We start from the raw sequence: 17,565 nt of genomic DNA on the forward strand, positions 1-17,565 counted from the left end.
GGATGGACAACCAGAGAGCTACATTGCAACCCATGAAAAAATTGTTGATTTAATTGCACACAAGAAATGTGCTTTTTTCTCAATTTATTACTCTGTGTATTTATGATGCCACATCTCACAGTTTTTAAAAATTTATTATGTATTTCTCGAAATTTAAAGATTGTGAGGTGCTCCCTGCAGACCTAAAAGTTGCTGAAGAAAACTTATCAAAAGGTAAATTTACTAATGATTGTGTAGTATATTGTACAACCTATAAAAATCATTGATGATTTCCTGTGGGGAAACACCTGAATGCAATAGTCATTATGAAATTTATATGCTTTTCTTAAAATGGCATGCAGTGTGAAAATGAAGTACATGTACATGCAAAATGAATCCAGGTTTGGTAGGAGATTTGAATCTGATAAAAGGTTATGAATCAAACTTGTTCTTTCTTGAGCAAGAGGTGATGGAAGTTGTAATTGCCCTGTAAATATTTATAAGGAGATAATTATTTGTCTTTTTGATCATAGGGCCAAGGATGCCCCAAAATAATACTTGTTTGAGACAATGAGTCTGCTATGATAGAGTAGTATGATAAGTATGAATTTGTGTCATAATAAACATGATAAAATTTTTTGATAATATGTGTCATCTTTCTATTCTTAGTGTGAAGTCATTTTAAAGTAATTATTTTAAGGTTGCAAAGAAAGTTTGGAATTCCTCAAACAGAAATATGGCCCTAAAAGTCTGCACCTAAAGTCTAAACCAAAACCAGATAGGAGCATTTCAAAGGTGAGAGACCATGGATTGATTTTATGTTACAGTTAATCATTCCTCACATGTATGCAAAATGTACACATTTATGCATATATACATATGTCAACAAGAGTTGATAATGAAGAATTAACAATGTAAACAATAAATTTAAGCATAAAGAATTATATTAACTGAGAGAGCACAAATAATTTAAATTTTTTTTATATACATAATTTCACTAACGTGCATGTATGGCACATGTACAAGATATAGATGTGTTTGCTTAACATTGCAGGAACTGATTGTTCACATAATGGATGGTAAAAACAGGGCATTGAAGAGGGCTTTTCCTACAAATAGTGGACTTAGTGGCTGTTTGAAAATTTCAACAAGCTACAGCGAGAATGCGGAAAACTGGATGGCAAAAATTAGTGGCATGTTTCGTGGAAAAATAGAGTTCATTCCCTGCATTATGGGAAATTGCGGAATTGAGACCATTGAGAGCCCCCGAGAATTTTCCCTAGATGATCTGGAAAAAAAGACAGCCAAAAAATATGTGCCATTAAAGATATATGCTAGAGCCAGAGGGAAAGGTAATACTTTAAGAGCTGATTGAGTATAAACCTCAAGCCATATCTTTTAAATTTTGTTTGTTGTCCTCTCCTGACTGACTGGCTCAAAATGGCTCATGTAAGATTTGTTTAAATTGTATTACCCCAAGGAAATGAACATTTATGAAATTTTCATTCTGGAATTTTCTCATCCTGCCAACTTTTTTTTTAAGTAAAGCATTTAGTAATTCTGCATAGATATTGAAATTTTCTTTGAAAAAAATTCCTTCCACCTGCTGACTCAATGATTTTACCCTACGTCAGGAAAGGACAGAAAAACATTAACATATAGATAGCCTCATCTGAGTCATCTCATGTTCATTGTATTTACTCGCAATTAATTCTTAGAAAAAATACAAAACACCTTTGAAACAGTTCAATGTATTTACCAAAATTTTTATCTTTATATAAAGGTCCAACTTAATTAAAATCATTGATGTCAAAAAAGAATTGTTTTGTGCTTGCCTTAACATTCTTTTAACTGTATAATTATATGCAGGGTGATGGACAGCAAGTATCACTAATATTTATATATACAGTGTAGACTAAGTCAATCTCAATTCATTTTCTTAATTGAAGAAAGGCATACGTCTTATTGCATGGAAATCAGTATTATACCTTATTATACCTTAACAGATTTTTACTATAATATAAACATGATATATGAGTTAATCTATATATTACTTTAGCTAATTCCCAGACAATTACTGTAAAGAGACTTGATTCTCTGCTAAAAGGTGCATCAATTTGATGAACTGATACACCTCTTTGGAACACCTAGCAATTTCTTTATAGGCATTACAAAAAGTACCAATATGTACGGAATGAAATCATGGCTATTCATAGTGCAGCCCAGTGACAGCTACATGTATATGTGATGTAAGGAGACTGGACGTAATTTAATAATTAATGATATATCCCAAATTATAGGAAGTTCCAACAGATTTGATATACTACTTGTTAGTTGTAGATGAAGTTTGCTGCACAGATAAGGAAGTTATTGTAAATGATTGACAAGTTTTCTTTGGTATTTTTCTTCACTTTTTGATGTTTGTAGAGAGGAGAGAAATTACAGAAAAATACAAAGGGGAGAAATTTTCAGAGGTTTTAATGATTTACAATTATGCTTGTTTTTTTGTTTCATCTTTGAATTCTAGCATGTAATGATTTGGTTGACATTTTTGTTTCATCATTTGTATTTTTTGCCACTCTGCTCACATATCTAAGTTCATTCTCTCTTTTTAAAAATTCAAACTAAAAATTGATATATTTGTATAAATAAGAATGTAATGCTTTGTTTACTTCTATTTAATTTTTTCTTAAGTAAATTGAAACTTCTAAAGAACTGAAGAATATTGAAACTAGTAATTTTAAAGTAAAAGTGTTTACAAAATGGCAATAACTTTTAATTAATCTTTTCCTATTTTGTTGAAAAAGCTTCAAAAGACTATGATATAGTGGGCAGAATGACATGCAGACATGCCTAAAAGGATTGTCTTAAAACTAACATTTATATTTGGTGACAATGTTACTTATTTTCAAGAAATGATAAACATTTAAGAGGGCTGGGTGGTCGTGGCCATTTTCAGACTATATTGATCTCTTTCAGAAAAAGAGCTCCATGTAAAAGACAATATCAAAATGATTAAATTTTAAAACTAAAATGTATGAAATTTTTCTTTGCCAAAGTGTAAGCTGACAGTCGAAGATATCATATCTTAAATTTAAGTTATATCTGATGGTTTATTTATCCCCCACCCAGCTTCCTTAACTTAGTTTAAAATAAAGATTTTAGGGGACAAGTTAATCATGTTTCTAGAAATCCCATATCTCCTCTTTTTGTATTTTTTTTATGCCCGTAATCAAAGATTCGGGGGTATATAGTTTTTGCCCAGTCTTGTCTGTCTGTCAGCAAAAACTTTAACCTTGTCCGTAACTTTTAGTGGATGGCACTATAGCTTTCATATTTCTCAGGGGTATTCCCTTATGACAAGACCTTTCTTTTGGTACCATCAAATTCTACCTCTTGACCTTGGAGATTCACCCACTTGAACCAAAAAATTTCTGAACTTTATAACCATAGCCGTAACTTCTGAATAGTTTGTGCTAGGGCTTTCAAATTTCACATGTGAATTTACTGTGAAAAGATATTTTTTGGATAAAAAAATATTTGTCCTTTTGACCTCGATCTAAGAGTCTGACCACTTTAAAAAACTTTCACCATGGGCAATTTTTGAACCGTGACTCTGTACGTACTTGGGTTTTTCTATTTCAAAGGTGTATTCTTTGAGACAAAACCTTTCTTTGGATACCAACTATTTTGACCTTTTGACCTTGAACTTAGAGTTTGACCAACCAAAGAAAAATTTTAAACTTGGCCATTATTTTTGAACTGTCAGTATTAGGGACTACATATTTCACAAGTGTATTCCCTTTGAGAACACATTCTACTGTGTATCAACAATTATTATATACCTGGAAAATTCCCGTTTTGTTTTCGGCCCATTTGCCCTCCTCATAATTGGGGGAATTCAAAATTAAAGAACACTGTATAATTTCTTAAACAGAACTGTGAATGGGCATATTCAAAATGGAGCAAAATTGTAAAGTAAGCTTGAAAGGGGGAAAATAACCCTGTATACAGTATGTCCTTTTGACCTTGTTGTTTAACTTTTAGCCATTAGCTGCCATGAGGGGGGCATAAGTGTTTCACAAACACATCTTGTTTCAAGTAGAAATGATCACCAACATCTGTTAAAGTTAATGCCAATTGTTTGTAAAATTATGAGCTTTTAAAAAATTTTAAAAAAATGTTGTTTTTTTTCTTTTTGAAGATTTCTGATGAAGACTTTGAAGAGCTGGATCTTGAGGTAATTAAATCAATTGTAATCATGATCTACGCTTTGTGACTCCTGCTCCAATTGTTTTCATTACTGATATGTCCTAAGATCATAAGTGCAATTTGAAAAAAAAAGAAAAAAATTAGGCAGTAAGTAATTTTAAAATAAATGAAGTTCAAGGAATTTAGAAAACACACATGTATGTGTATTTTTCCTTTGCAGACGTCAACCCCAAAGAAAAAGAGAAAAGGCGTGAAGGCATCTACAGAATGTTATGTAAGTTATCTGTCCTTGTTTACAAATTAATTATGAATGACTTGTAATAATTATTATTTAAGCAATCTGTATTATGGTTATGTGCAGGGTTTGGAGCACTCAACAAAAGAAGAAGAAGAGAGGAAAGAGGAGCCACCCCAGAGAAAAACAAAGAATTCTCCAATAATTATAGAAAATGATGTAAGTTTAGTACAAGTAAATTGCCATTGTTGTTGATGAAAGCTGCATGGGATTTTTCAAACAAATTTCCAGAATTTTCTTTGGCTTTACAATTAAAGAATTTCATTTAAAAAAAAAATTTACAACACATGTATTACAGTTTTACAGTTGAGGATCGAATTATCATTGAGTCAAATGCTGACTGATGTTTTTCATACTTATTGTTAGTACATGGCACAAATAGCTGTGTAGCAGATGTGATCTGTTAGCAGGGAATGCTCACTCCTCCATGACACCTGATCCCACCTCTGATGTTTTATATATAAAACTTAGTCCAAAACCTCATTGTGGAAAGTCAACAAAATTTCTAAAATTGACCAGAGTTTAGAAGAAACTGCATGTTTTTGATAATATTTTTATGCATGAAAATATGATTTACTCATGTACTACCGGTAATGAGTAGCGAGCTCTATTTAATATAACTGATCATATAAAGGTATAAAGGGTTTATTTCTCTTACATTTAAACTTACATGTAATATTTGAAGATTTTTATTAGGGGTCGCAACATGCAGTTAACTGACTAATTGATCAGAGAGATCAGACTGGATGCAAATATGAAGCAGTTAGTCAACATTTTTAGAAACTTGTGTGATGAACTTCTTGAAATTTTTGCATTTTTTGAAATGTAGGATTCTGATGATGATTGTAAACTCCCAAAATTGGAATTATCAAGATCAGTAAGTATTTATTTTTTATGACTATCTAGTTGTTTGTTTATTGTCTCTCTACCACTTAAACTCTCCTAATAGTGTCTGGAAAGTTCATTGGCACATCTGTAATAGTTGGGCATATCCATACCCTACCAAAAACTATACTATGTTGAAATCTTAGATTAGCGCTACACATGCCCATTAAATGTTTTGTAAAATGTAAATGATTTCTTAGTGGTTTCATGAGTTTGCGCATTGCTGCCTATGCCAAAGCTGCTAAAATATGAAGCCAGCTTATTAAAGTAGTACACATACAGTAACAGGATTCATAATGATTTTTAATCACCTTAGTCACTCAATATATTTCATTTGCAGACCCAAAAGGAAGAGCGAAAACGAGACTTGATAGTATCCACAGAATGTTATGTAAGTGATCTGACCCTTTTAAAATGAATGTTGCATGACTTGTAATAATTATTATTCAAGCAATCTGTATTATGGTTATGTGCAGGGTTTGGAGCACTCAACAAAAGAAGGAAAAGAGAGGAAAGAGGAGCCACCCCAGAGAAAAACAAAGAATTCTCCAATAATTGAAAATGAGGTATGCTAGTATGTTTTAGTACAAGTAGATTTCTACATTTAAGAAATAAAGTCCGCGTTTTCGTGAATGTTGCAGAATAACCTCCGAGGTCGAGAAATGTCGTTTGAAAGATAAAAGCTGAGGCGCTAGCCGAGGCTTTTATATTTCAAACAACATTTCGAGACCGAGGAGGTTATTCTGCATCATTCACGACAACAAGGACTTTATTTCTATTCTACCAAGTATGGTACAAACGCTAATTTAGGGATAATTGTTTCTTCTATAGAGAAACGAATTAGGTCACCATGTCTCGATTATGCTGTTTCATTTAACACCAGAGGTAAAATTTGTTTGCTTACCTGTACATAGAATGTAGACGATTTGAGCTTTCGTAAAATAAAAAATAGCCTATTTAAATTACAAATATGTTCGTAATATGTATTGATAAGTTAAAAAGAATATACAATAACAAAATCTAGTTCCTGTTTTACTGCTAAAATCACGTTGTCTAATGTGTAGGGAGGTCCGTGGAATAGCCCCGCTTAGCTATAAAAACCGACATTCATCAGCAACTTGATGCAATTTACAGTGTTTATACTGCAAAAGACGACACATTGATGCAGTCTAAACAAGTATTTCATTCTACAGCCAAACATGCATTTGAATTGTTAAGATTTGATACGCGTTTCTGATCTGATAATTTTTTGATGACGTTCGTGATTTATTGGAGAATAATGTTCGGCGGTTTCCTTTCATGTTTACGATAATCGTGGTAGAATTCCCAATAAATCCAATATTTTCAGTTTTATTTAAAACACTTCTTAGTGGGGGATATTTGAGCTGAACATAACTTAATGAAAAAGAACAAATTGTCCCCCATATGTCTCTTGGTTTAATCTTTTTCTTGACCCGTATTAAAAACCGGAGACCTCTTCAATCTGGAGATTTTGCTGTACAGATCTTACCTCTGTAGATATAAACTAGTATCTTAATTATGAATTGATTATATTTTATTGACAAAGTCAAAAGGATCGGACACAAGTTCAGAAACTTGTGTAGTCTCTTACATGTAAGTAATTATATTGCCATTGATGCTCAGTCTCCATTAAATTATCAAATTTATGCAACTAGGGCATATGTCAGAGTAAAAGTAACGTCAATTGCACTGATGAATTTATTACAAGCAAACACAAATGCATGTAAATGTAAAAACTGTTAGGTCGGTTTTTTGGGAGTTAAATGGTCTTAAACTCTATTTCCGACTTATAGGCGAGTCATAAACTAAAGAGATTGGGATTTTTCTGGATGCTGAAATTTCTGACAATTATTGAAGCAAATGTCTGGGTATATATGTTAATCCATGTATTCTGAGATTATACATTAAGTTCAAGTATTTACATTTTTTAATGATTTTTGTTTCTTATGAGAGCACTACTTATTTGTTTAATGATACAAGGTTACATATCGGTTTCATTAAATAAAATATTAATTGAAACCACGTTAAAACATAAATGGATTTACTTGAAATTGTTGCCCAATTTTGCCAATTTTGCCAAATTCGACTTATAAGTGGATCAATGGCAAATCCCACCAGAATAAAGAGAAATTATTCAATCAACTTAAAGGCGGACTGACTTATAGGCGAGTATATACAGTATATTCATATATATTTTAGATTTCTGATGAGCTACCCGACATAGAGGTACCCTGTCTTAAGCCTGATGTGGTATGTAAATATGATGTATACTGACAACAATGTATTTGTTATCTTTAAACAATACATTTATACAGATATGTACAGAAATATTTACCCGGTATGCAATAATTTAACATCTAGCAATGATATAAATGGTCGCATTGTTTTTACAACAGTCGAGAAAGTAGTTCTGGTTGCAAAATTCATCGATCATCAAAACACAAGGAATCAATAAATAAAATTAAGATTGGAATTATACAGATATGTACAGAAATATTTACCCGGTATGCAATAATTTAACATCTAGCAATGATATAAATGGTCGCCTGCATTGCACAGTGGTTAGAGCATCTGCTCCAGAATCGCAACATAAGGAGTTGATCCTTATGTTGTGGGTTTGAATCCCACTGTTGGACATAGAGACCAGTCCTTTGGATGAGACCATATAAACCAAGGTCCTGTGTTGCAGTAGGTGCTGGCACAAAAAAGATCCCTTCACTGCTCAATGGCTGTAAGTGCCTAGTATAGGACAAAATTTGCAGCTCTCCATGGCCAGAGGTAGTATTTCCATTTGTCAGAGTGAAAAATTCTCTAGAGGGAAAAACAATAAACAAACAAACACTAAATAATAGCATAAGAAGTTAAGTACCTATACCTGATCACCGACATGTGGCAGGCGACTTGATTTTGCGATTCCACATGCATCAAATTTTAATTTGAATTAGCTAAAGAGCTAATACGGAGTGAATTAAAGCACTGTAAATTAATTTATTTAAATGAATTTATATTAGATTATCCATTTAAATGTGAATCACTTACATTTAGTTCAGATTACAAGAAAATTCTCTGTGTAAACAGGGCATAAAAGTAATTACTGTTCCTTCTTTCAGGTTTCAAAGGAGGATGTATTAGAGGATTTGCCAGTAAGTTGTCAATATCAAATAATACATTTGCTCACTGCTATCTTGTTAGCTCACACGACCTGAAAGCTTAAGTGAGCTTTTCTGATCACCTATTGTCCATCCAAATATTAAGCTTTCAGTCCATCCATCTGTTAAATTTTCGCAATCTCAATTTCTTCTTAAGAACCCAGAGTTGGTACAAAGCATCCATGGGTGATAGGAAGTTTAAATTGTTAAAAGGAAGGGCCAAACCTTGTTACAAGGGGAGGTAATTGAGAAAAGACAGAAATAGGGTGGGTCATTAAAAAATCTTCTCAAGAATCACTGGGCCAATAAAGCTGAAACTTTGTAGTAGCATCCTGATTGTTCAAATCATGACCTCGCAGGTAGGGCTTGGATACAGTATGGAATCAAATTTTTCCTTTGAAATTTTAAATATCTTCTCAAGAACCACTGAGCTAGAAAAGCCAAAACTTCCTGGGGTAGTGAAGATTCGAAATTACTGATATTCAAATCATGAATCCCTGAGAAAGGGCATGACTATGATACGTATTACAATGGGGGAACTCAGGTAAAGAACAGCAGGGCTAGAGTTACTCAGGTGAGTGTTGTGGCCCATGGACCTCATGTTCTTAATATAAAAAATTAATCAATCTAGAAATCATAAATTCAAGTGACAGTTTCTCAACATATATGTACAAGTTTATACCAGATTTTATGATAATTTTCAGCTAATCGACAAAGAAGTTGCAGCATTTTGTGATGTAAGTGTTTACCATTGATATCTTCAAAATAGTAATATTTATTTTTCAAAGTGGATTTTAGGAAGTTTTTTTTTCCCAAGAATACTTTTCTTTACAAGTATGCATGCATCATTATATGTTTCTTTATTGCAGGTCATGGAAAAGAAGATCAAGAGAAAGGAGGTTTGACTTTATGATACAGTCATATTGTCTTTAAGTGTTTTTTTCAAGAAGTTCAGTGCCATAGCATCATTTTTTTTTGGGGGGGGGGGGGGGGGCAGAGAACAAAAATAACTTTCCTTAAAAGAGTTGACAAGCAAGAAAACAAAAATTGCCCAAACTCAAAAGTCCTATTTCATAAGGTGGGGTTAGGGGTAGGTTCCCACATCTTTCGGTGTACCAAATTGTATTACTGCAATACTACATTACCCTAGGCTAATTTGACTTTACTGTAACAATAAGGGAGGGGCAACCAGTCTTTTAATGAACATTTTCAATTGTAGAAAAAAGTCTGGGCTAGCCCCCACCCCTGTTGCTACATGCCTGAAGTTACTTTTTAGTAATCCTTTGTAATCTGTATTTCCCAGTGCATTTACTTGCACACATAATAAAATTTAGACTAATTTATTTGACCTTCAATGATCAAGGATTTTTCAAAACAAGTAAATCAAAGTAAGTCAAATAATGCAATCGAATGTTCGACTAAGGAAAATTAATATTTTGAGATCACTAGTAAAAACAAATTTCCTCCGGAACATTAAGATCATGTTAATCATTTTGAAGTTAAAGCATCCAATATGTGGAATCAAGCTTAGTAATTAACATTCTATTTGGGCCAAATATAGGATTGTAATTTCTATTGAAGTGAAAAGTGGAAAATGCAAAATCTAAAGATAAACAAGGCAAAGGTCTCTTGGATTAATTTTATGGCTTATGGACTCTTATTTGCAAAAGTACTTGAAGGTCATATTGGAATCCAAGAAGCCATTAAGCATAATTTTAAATTGCTTTTTACTTTCAACTTAAAGATGGCAGACGGAATCAACTTGAAATTCCCGGAAAAAGGAAAGATGTTGACCGTGATCTACGAAAATCATGGGGGGATGTCTTTTTCCAGGCCATTTCATCATGCAGACACAGTACAGGTATAATACATCACATATGATGCATGAAAAGTGCACGTTATCATATCATAAACATGATGCAGAAAATAATCCTTATATAATATATATGTACATGTATTTAACAAAGGTTATTACTTGTGAATCAGTTTTCTTCTTTATCACTTGATTTGGATTTAAAGTAACAGTTTTATGCACTTTGAGTTGTTAAAAAATAAATTATCATGGTACTTAATATGATGAAAAGATTTTAATGGAATATTTTAACAACAAGCAAATGTGGGAATGATTTTCTCACTATAAGTATGCATTCGATGGTTAAGAGTAATACATTTTTGGCAATATTAAATTTTAAATTCAAACGATTCGAATTCAATATTAGAACATGTTTACCAAATTAGGATATAATATGCCATTAAAAAAATGTTTGAGCAGCTCTTGTACATGTAGGTCACCGTCTGCAATTTGGAAGTGAAGGGTGTCTTAAATGTATACATCTCATAGCATATGAAGGAGGCTTGGGGGGTCAACAAATTAACCATCAGATATATAACTTATTTTTCATATATGATATCTTAACCTGTCAACTATCAGTTGGCAGAAAATAAATTTCATACATTGTAGTTTTAAAATTTGATCATTTTTGTGTGTCTTTATATTAAACTCTTTTTCAAAGGAGATCAATATAGTCTCAAGATGGCCACAACCACCCATGGTTCATTCTCTTTTTTTCAGAGTGTGTACACATACATCTGTCAAATAATTGAGCCAGAGATTCTCCCAGCCACATTTCATTTAGAATGTGTTTCACCGACAGCATGTAAAGAAGAAAAATGTATGCACTGTTATGAGCTTGGGGAGTGTTATGACATGTCAATTAACCAACTACCAGCTTTGTTGGTTTTGAAAGAGGGGGTAAGAAAACTATCTATTAAACATGTTTTAATTCTTTACTCTGTACTTCCATAAAAAAATTGACTCTTGATGCCTGCAGTGAAACAAAACTTGCTATATATACATGTATTTGACTCTATTTCTTTCTCAGTCAAGAAGGTTCTGAAATATTTTTCATCAGCTTATAACTGATGTTACAGCTTCAGCACTGTAGCGTTAAGGTTTTATATTTTAGTGTTTGACCATAACACTAACAGATCCTGTGATGCAAATATGCTGCAATTTATATAACATTGCAAGATGTTCTGTGCATGGTGGAGGGATGAACAATATACTTGTTTGCTTTGATTTTTTGTAGGATACTTGTTTGCTTTGATTTTTTGTAGGATGGCAGAAAATTCAAAACAATTGAGTTTATCCGTTTGTAAAGACAACTGTAAAGGGTTACAAGATGAATAAAATATACATGTTGGTTAAAGAATATGGGTGGAATTATCACTGATTATGGGACAAAAAGTTGATGAAAACTTGAAAGTTGAGAAATTCTCCCTTGCCATGCATAGAAAATCTTGTGACATTGTTGCACCAAGATCTGCAGCATACTGGACAATGATCATAGTCAAAGGTCATGTAAAACCATTATCTACAATTCTACAGCTACTGATGTCAATGAACAATTTTGATTCTTTTATATTTATACATTTCAGAATTATCTGGTGGATGAAACAATGACCTTCTTTGGGAATGTGTTTTTGAAGAAAAACTAGACTTGGTGCCAGGGATCTACATAACTACATACAGTGATTCTTCCAGCAGGAGACAAAATCTCCCTTCCGCCTCTCCCAATTAATTTTTAAATCTTTTGTGTTTAAAATTCTTCAAGTAGAACATTTTTACATTAATTTTTATCATGTTTCTTAGTATAATTGCTTAGAATGACAATATTTTGAGATAACAACAGGATTTAAATTTTCACAGCAGTAGGCTTCATAGGAATCAACATGAAGTTGTATAATTAGGTTGTAAAAAGTAGTGATATATCAACTGGATAAATGACTATCGATGTTTATTATGTTCATTATATACTGTTAAAATATAGTTATAATGAAGGTGACATTTTAGTTAAAAATAGATCACACTACAGGATGTTGCTAAATAATATACCTGACTTTAATTTGTTGTATTTTTTTGAGGGGCTAATTTTATCTACCCTGGTATTCATATTCCATTTGAAAATAAATTATTGACATAGAATAATAATGTTACAAAAAAAACTATGTTTAATTTAAAATGCTGATGACTTTGTTGCACATTGACATTCTGGTGAGGTAATTATAAATTCGTATTCAGAAGTACATGTAAATTAAAACTGCCCATGGTAGCTATTGCCAACGACATTGTTGAGGTCTCTGTTATAGCTTACAGTCTAAGCATAATTCTTCAGAAAATGGTCTCTTATACATCTGATGTAATGAATAAAACTATGGAGAAGTGAGAAAGAAATAAACAATAGCCTGAAAAAATTTAAAATTTTAACTATTAATAAAAAGCAATATATACAGGTATGTAGTTTGTGGCAGCCAGAAAAAATATTTTACACTTAATTGAAAAAATGTTCATCCTACTCCCCAATATACTCCCTGTATATTTTACGATACGAAATATAATTTTGGGTCTCGTGTTTAGTTTAGAACAATGTCTACACATTCAACTAACACATACATGTATTTAAAAAATGAAGATATTTAAAAAGAGTTTTAAAGAATTGATTTTTTTAAATCTATTTTGATCAACATCCTAAAATTTATGTCACTTGTCCAAACTGGCAGATGATGAAGTTTCCTAATTATAACCATTATGTGTCCAGTGGCAAGGATACTGTTTGGATAGCATAAAAAAGAAACAAAATGAATGTACAAAAGTTAATAATTTATCCCCCCCCCCCAAATTTTTTTCCTCCTCTTACAGGACTTTTTCATTCTGATGTTTGTAAACCTAAAAATCAAAAAAAAAAAAAAAATGTTGACCTAACCAAAGTTTACTGAAATCAGAATGCCTGTCTAATTTGTAAACATTTTCTATTTGATGATTTTTGGGAAACTATTCAGTATTTTTAGGTCCCCAACCATGATATGGTGTCCGAATATAGTGTTTATCATTTGTTTTCATTCCATCACAGTAAGCCTTTTTGTTGTGCAATCAAAGGAGTTGCTTTGTAATATGCATCTTCATTCTGCAAATTGAGAAAAAAAGACCAAATATTTTAGTTGATTGTAAAATTTTTTAAAATTATTTTGTTTGCCATTGTGAACATAAAAATATCTTGCCATATTCTTTTTAAAAACATTAAATAAATTTTTTAATCAATGTAAAATAGAAAATAAGCAGAATAGAATTTAAGTCTTATAGTGTTAAGTTCTTCAGACCACAGTGACCTACTTTTTGAATATTATCAGATACTAATTGGCTTCAAATCAACATACTTTGTCAGTTGCTTCATATTTGGTCCTCAAAATTATTCAATGAAAAAGAAGGTCACTGTAATCTACTTTCGAAATTTCAAGGCAATATTTAGATATTTAAATTACTCTTATGCTTTGATCATTAAACTTTGTCAGTTAATTGATCTTCTTGGGCTGTCAGAATGTGTTAACCAAAATGAATGTCAGATTGGCCTACTTTTAGAATTTCATTAGACAAGGTTTTATCTAAATATGTATTAGTGTTATACAAGGTAATATTTCATTTGTGTTAAGGGAAGAACATTTCAGTTGATTTTTCAAATACATGGACCCATTACAAATTAAGGCTGTGTAATTTTACAGATATGCATGTACAATAAAAAAAATATAAAATAAAATTTACCTGTTATTATAATTTTTGTATTGTGCATATTTAATAAAATTCATAAAAAGAAAGGCATGAATTGAACAATTAATTATGTTTCCTTTACTACTCATAATTTGGATCTCAAGATTTAGCTTGTAAACTCATTACTTTAACGTTTCCTCAGGATGAGCCCCTTAATTTGTCCTGTTTGTACATTTGTATCTCCACAAGCATCTTGGAAAGTAACTTTAAGAGTGTTTATCTCCCTCATTTGAACATTTATATCTGACAAGCCACCTTTACCATAATAAGTGGGCCCTCCACTTATCCGCACAACTACCGTGTAAACAGTGTCTTTAACAAGAAGCAGTGGTTTAGGAAATATAACTGGAATTTCTTTGTAGTGCGGGGTTTTCTGCTTAGTTTGGCTTTTTCCTAAAAGCTGGCCATTTCCAGTATAAAGATACATGGACACTACAAGACCTGCTTCAGTCTCTGCACCATATACAAATAGTCCTCTTAAACAGAAATCATCCAAGTTTATAGTAAATGATATTCTGTCTCCATTTAGGGAATTGTCAACAACCCATGTTGGATGTAAACTGTGATGTAAAAAGCGATGGATACTAATGTCCTGGTCTGTGATTTGATATCGTACATTGAAGTACTGTTCTGGTAAATCTACTGGTTTGTTAACTGTTGATATGTACACCATGATTTTTACACATAAATCATTGTCAATGATACCTTTGTTGACAACATTTTCTAAAAAAAAGTCCATTGACATTACTCCAAACCTTAAAAAGGGACTTATGTCACGCCATGTACCGGGAATGTCTTCTTCTTGAACTTTTTTAATCCAAAGATTTATGTGAGTAAAAAGAAGTTCTTCATGAATGCACAAACTGTCTCTTTTTACAATGTTCAAGAGCAATCCCAGAGGAATTTCTTGGAATTCTTCAGTAGTTCTACTTAATAGTACTTCTTCAATATACTTGTCTAAATATTCCAGGCCTTTGTTTTTTATATCTGTAATGTTATTTTCATGCGAAATATTTAAAATTTTCAGAACAGTATTTTTTGAAATGCTTTGTTGCAAGAATAGGCAACATTTCTCCATTAGTTCAGTAACAGTATAATAATCCGCAATCTGGTAAATCTCTTCTACATTATCTAAAGTAATGTGTATTTCAGAAGTATACAAGAACTCTAACATTTCCTTTGTGTGTTGACTTGAATGAACATTACAATTAATTATGTTCGATTCCCCACTGGGTTGATTCCACTTTTCACCAAGCCGGGCCTCAAACCATTTCGATCCAAGAATTAATACAGTTTTATGGGCGTCAATGATGAAATTATCTTGGAGCTTTAATTTTACATCGCAATGTCTCTGGTCTCTGAAGGCCTCTATCAACTTTCTCCCAAGAACTGACATTTGTGTAGCCTGAAATACAAAACAGCTTCATGCAAGACAAACAAGCAAATACAAAGAATTGTGGTCCCCCGCTTTCAGTGTCCTTGTGGGTGATGTCATTTTTAATGATATATTGAGTCAAATATAAAAGCCCTATTATATATCATTTAGAAACAATCACCGCAGTTGTTTTTTTTTTTTTAAATATAGGTCAATCGTGAAAGGTCAAGGTCAAGGAGTCAGAAAAAAATAATCATGCTCGGAAATATCTTGTCACAAGTAATGCACATATATAATATGAAAGCCCTATCTCTTTTCAATCAAATGTTAAAAGGAGCAAGATGTGTTTGTGAAACACTGATAACCCCGTATGGCAACATCAAGAAGATAACAATTTTCTTGAAAGCAAAGTAAATATATTGGTACCTAAATAGGGTCTTCTCACATGAAATACGATTGTGAAATTTGAAAGCCCTAACACCACCCGTTCAAAAGTTACAGCCAATGATAAGTTTTTGAAATGTAGGTCAAACGCCAAGGTCAAAGGGTAAAAGTTGTTGGTTTCTTAAGAAAGGTCTTGTCACAATTATTACATATGTGAAGTATGAAAGCCCTAGCCCTTACCGTTCAAAAGTTATAGCAAAGGTTAAATATTTTAAAAAGTAGGTCAAATGCCACAGTCAAGGTCAGAGGATCAAAGTTCTTGATATCTAATAAAAGGTCTTTTCACAATGATTATATATTTGAAGTATGAAAGCCCTTTCCCTAACTCTTCAAAAGTTATGACCAAGGTTAAAGTTTTTTAAAAAGTAGGCCAAGGTCAAGGTCAGAACGTCAAAAATTCTTCTTATCCAATGAAAGATATCACAAGGATTATGTATGTGAAGTGTGAAAGCCCTAGCTTTTACCGTTTAAAAGATATGACCAAGGTTTAAGTTTTTTCACAAGTATGAAAATATCCAAGGTCAAGGTCAGATGGTCAAAGTTGTTGGTATCCAATGAAAGGTCTTGCCACAAAAATACATTTGTGAAATATTTAAGTCCTAGTATCTACAGTTCAAAAGTTATGGCCTAGTAAAAGTTTAAAATTTTTGTGTAAAAGTGATTCAAACTCCAAGGTCAAATTTGGTGGTACCCAAAGAAAGGTCTTGTCATAAGGAATATATAAACATGTGAAATAAGAAAGTCATAGCTCTACTAAATCAAAAGTTAAGGGCAAGGTTCAAGTTTTTGTGACGGATGGACAGACGAATGAGATTTAATGTCCCCTCGCTTTCGCGAAAGTGGGGGACAATTAAATGACTATGCATAGGTCACAAAGGTAAATGGAAAGTCACCTTGACCTCATCTTACAATGTTCATACACTGATAAGATGTTTATATGAACAAACAAGCAAGGTAGGATTCATTGATCTAACAAATGTGTCTGAATTAAAAATGTGTACACGAATATTAATTCTTGAATGTAAGGTCATCATACAATTAATTTATAAAAGCTATAGTTATCTTATATCTTTTCTTCATTGATATTTTAAGTTTTGCCTGTATATATAACAGTAACATTGTATAACTTGGATAGTTTGACCGTTCGTCCTGTGCAATATTGATTTCTGATTTACATGTAATGCTATATATTTGATTGTACAGAAATATTTCTTCCGAAACATTTTTAAAATTTTAATTTGGTTTTATTGATCATAGGTTTTAAATTATATACATACAAATTAATTATAATAACACATTTTAACAGCAAAATCAATTTCTCAAAATTGCAGCTCATACTGCTTTAACTTATGCAGGAGAGGGTGGGGGTGGGACTAGTGTACAAGTTAAATGAGAGTCAATCAAAAGATTCTCCAGATACTGATCAGAACAACTGACTGATGAAAATGGCATGCCTGTGTTTTTCAAGTAACACAAACATACAAGTCTTTTAATGAGATTTCAAACAAAAAAATATCATTACATATTTACTTCATATATTTAATTAAACATATTGTAATGGGGTCCTCTACACTTGACACTCCGAGACCATCCCTCTACCAAC

General features: G+C 32.1%; 2 protein-coding genes across 2 annotated transcripts; one reads left to right on the forward strand and one right to left on the reverse strand.

Moving 5' to 3' along the window:
- The first annotated feature begins 137 nt into the window (after positions 1–137).
- Positions 138–14,108, forward strand: LOC134272210 (FK506-binding protein 5-like). Its single transcript, XM_062754457.1, has 17 exons — positions 138–213; positions 680–774; positions 1,034–1,331; positions 2,407–2,453; positions 4,184–4,219; positions 4,412–4,465; positions 4,553–4,645; positions 5,316–5,363; positions 5,712–5,762; positions 5,848–5,937; positions 7,592–7,642; positions 8,503–8,535; positions 9,246–9,278; positions 9,411–9,440; positions 10,286–10,402; positions 11,114–11,293; positions 11,980–14,108. The coding sequence occupies exons 1-17, from the start codon at positions 138–140 to the stop codon at positions 12,037–12,039; spliced, it is 1,392 nt and encodes a 463-aa protein (XP_062610441.1). The 3' UTR covers positions 12,040–14,108.
- Positions 14,109–14,270: 162 nt separating this feature from the next.
- Positions 14,271–15,539, reverse strand: LOC134272208 (kelch-like protein 10). Its single transcript, XM_062754454.1, has one exon. The coding sequence runs from the start codon at positions 15,537–15,539 to the stop codon at positions 14,271–14,273; it is 1,269 nt and encodes a 422-aa protein (XP_062610438.1).
- Between the last annotated feature and the right edge of the window lie 2,026 nt (positions 15,540–17,565).

The sequence above is a fragment of the Saccostrea cucullata genome, unplaced genomic scaffold (assembly GCF_032062105.1).
Source record: "Saccostrea cucullata isolate Sc308-1 unplaced genomic scaffold, CSIRO_AGI_Scuc_v1 ctg8490, whole genome shotgun sequence".
Taxonomy (NCBI): domain Eukaryota; kingdom Metazoa; phylum Mollusca; class Bivalvia; order Ostreida; family Ostreidae; genus Saccostrea; species Saccostrea cuccullata.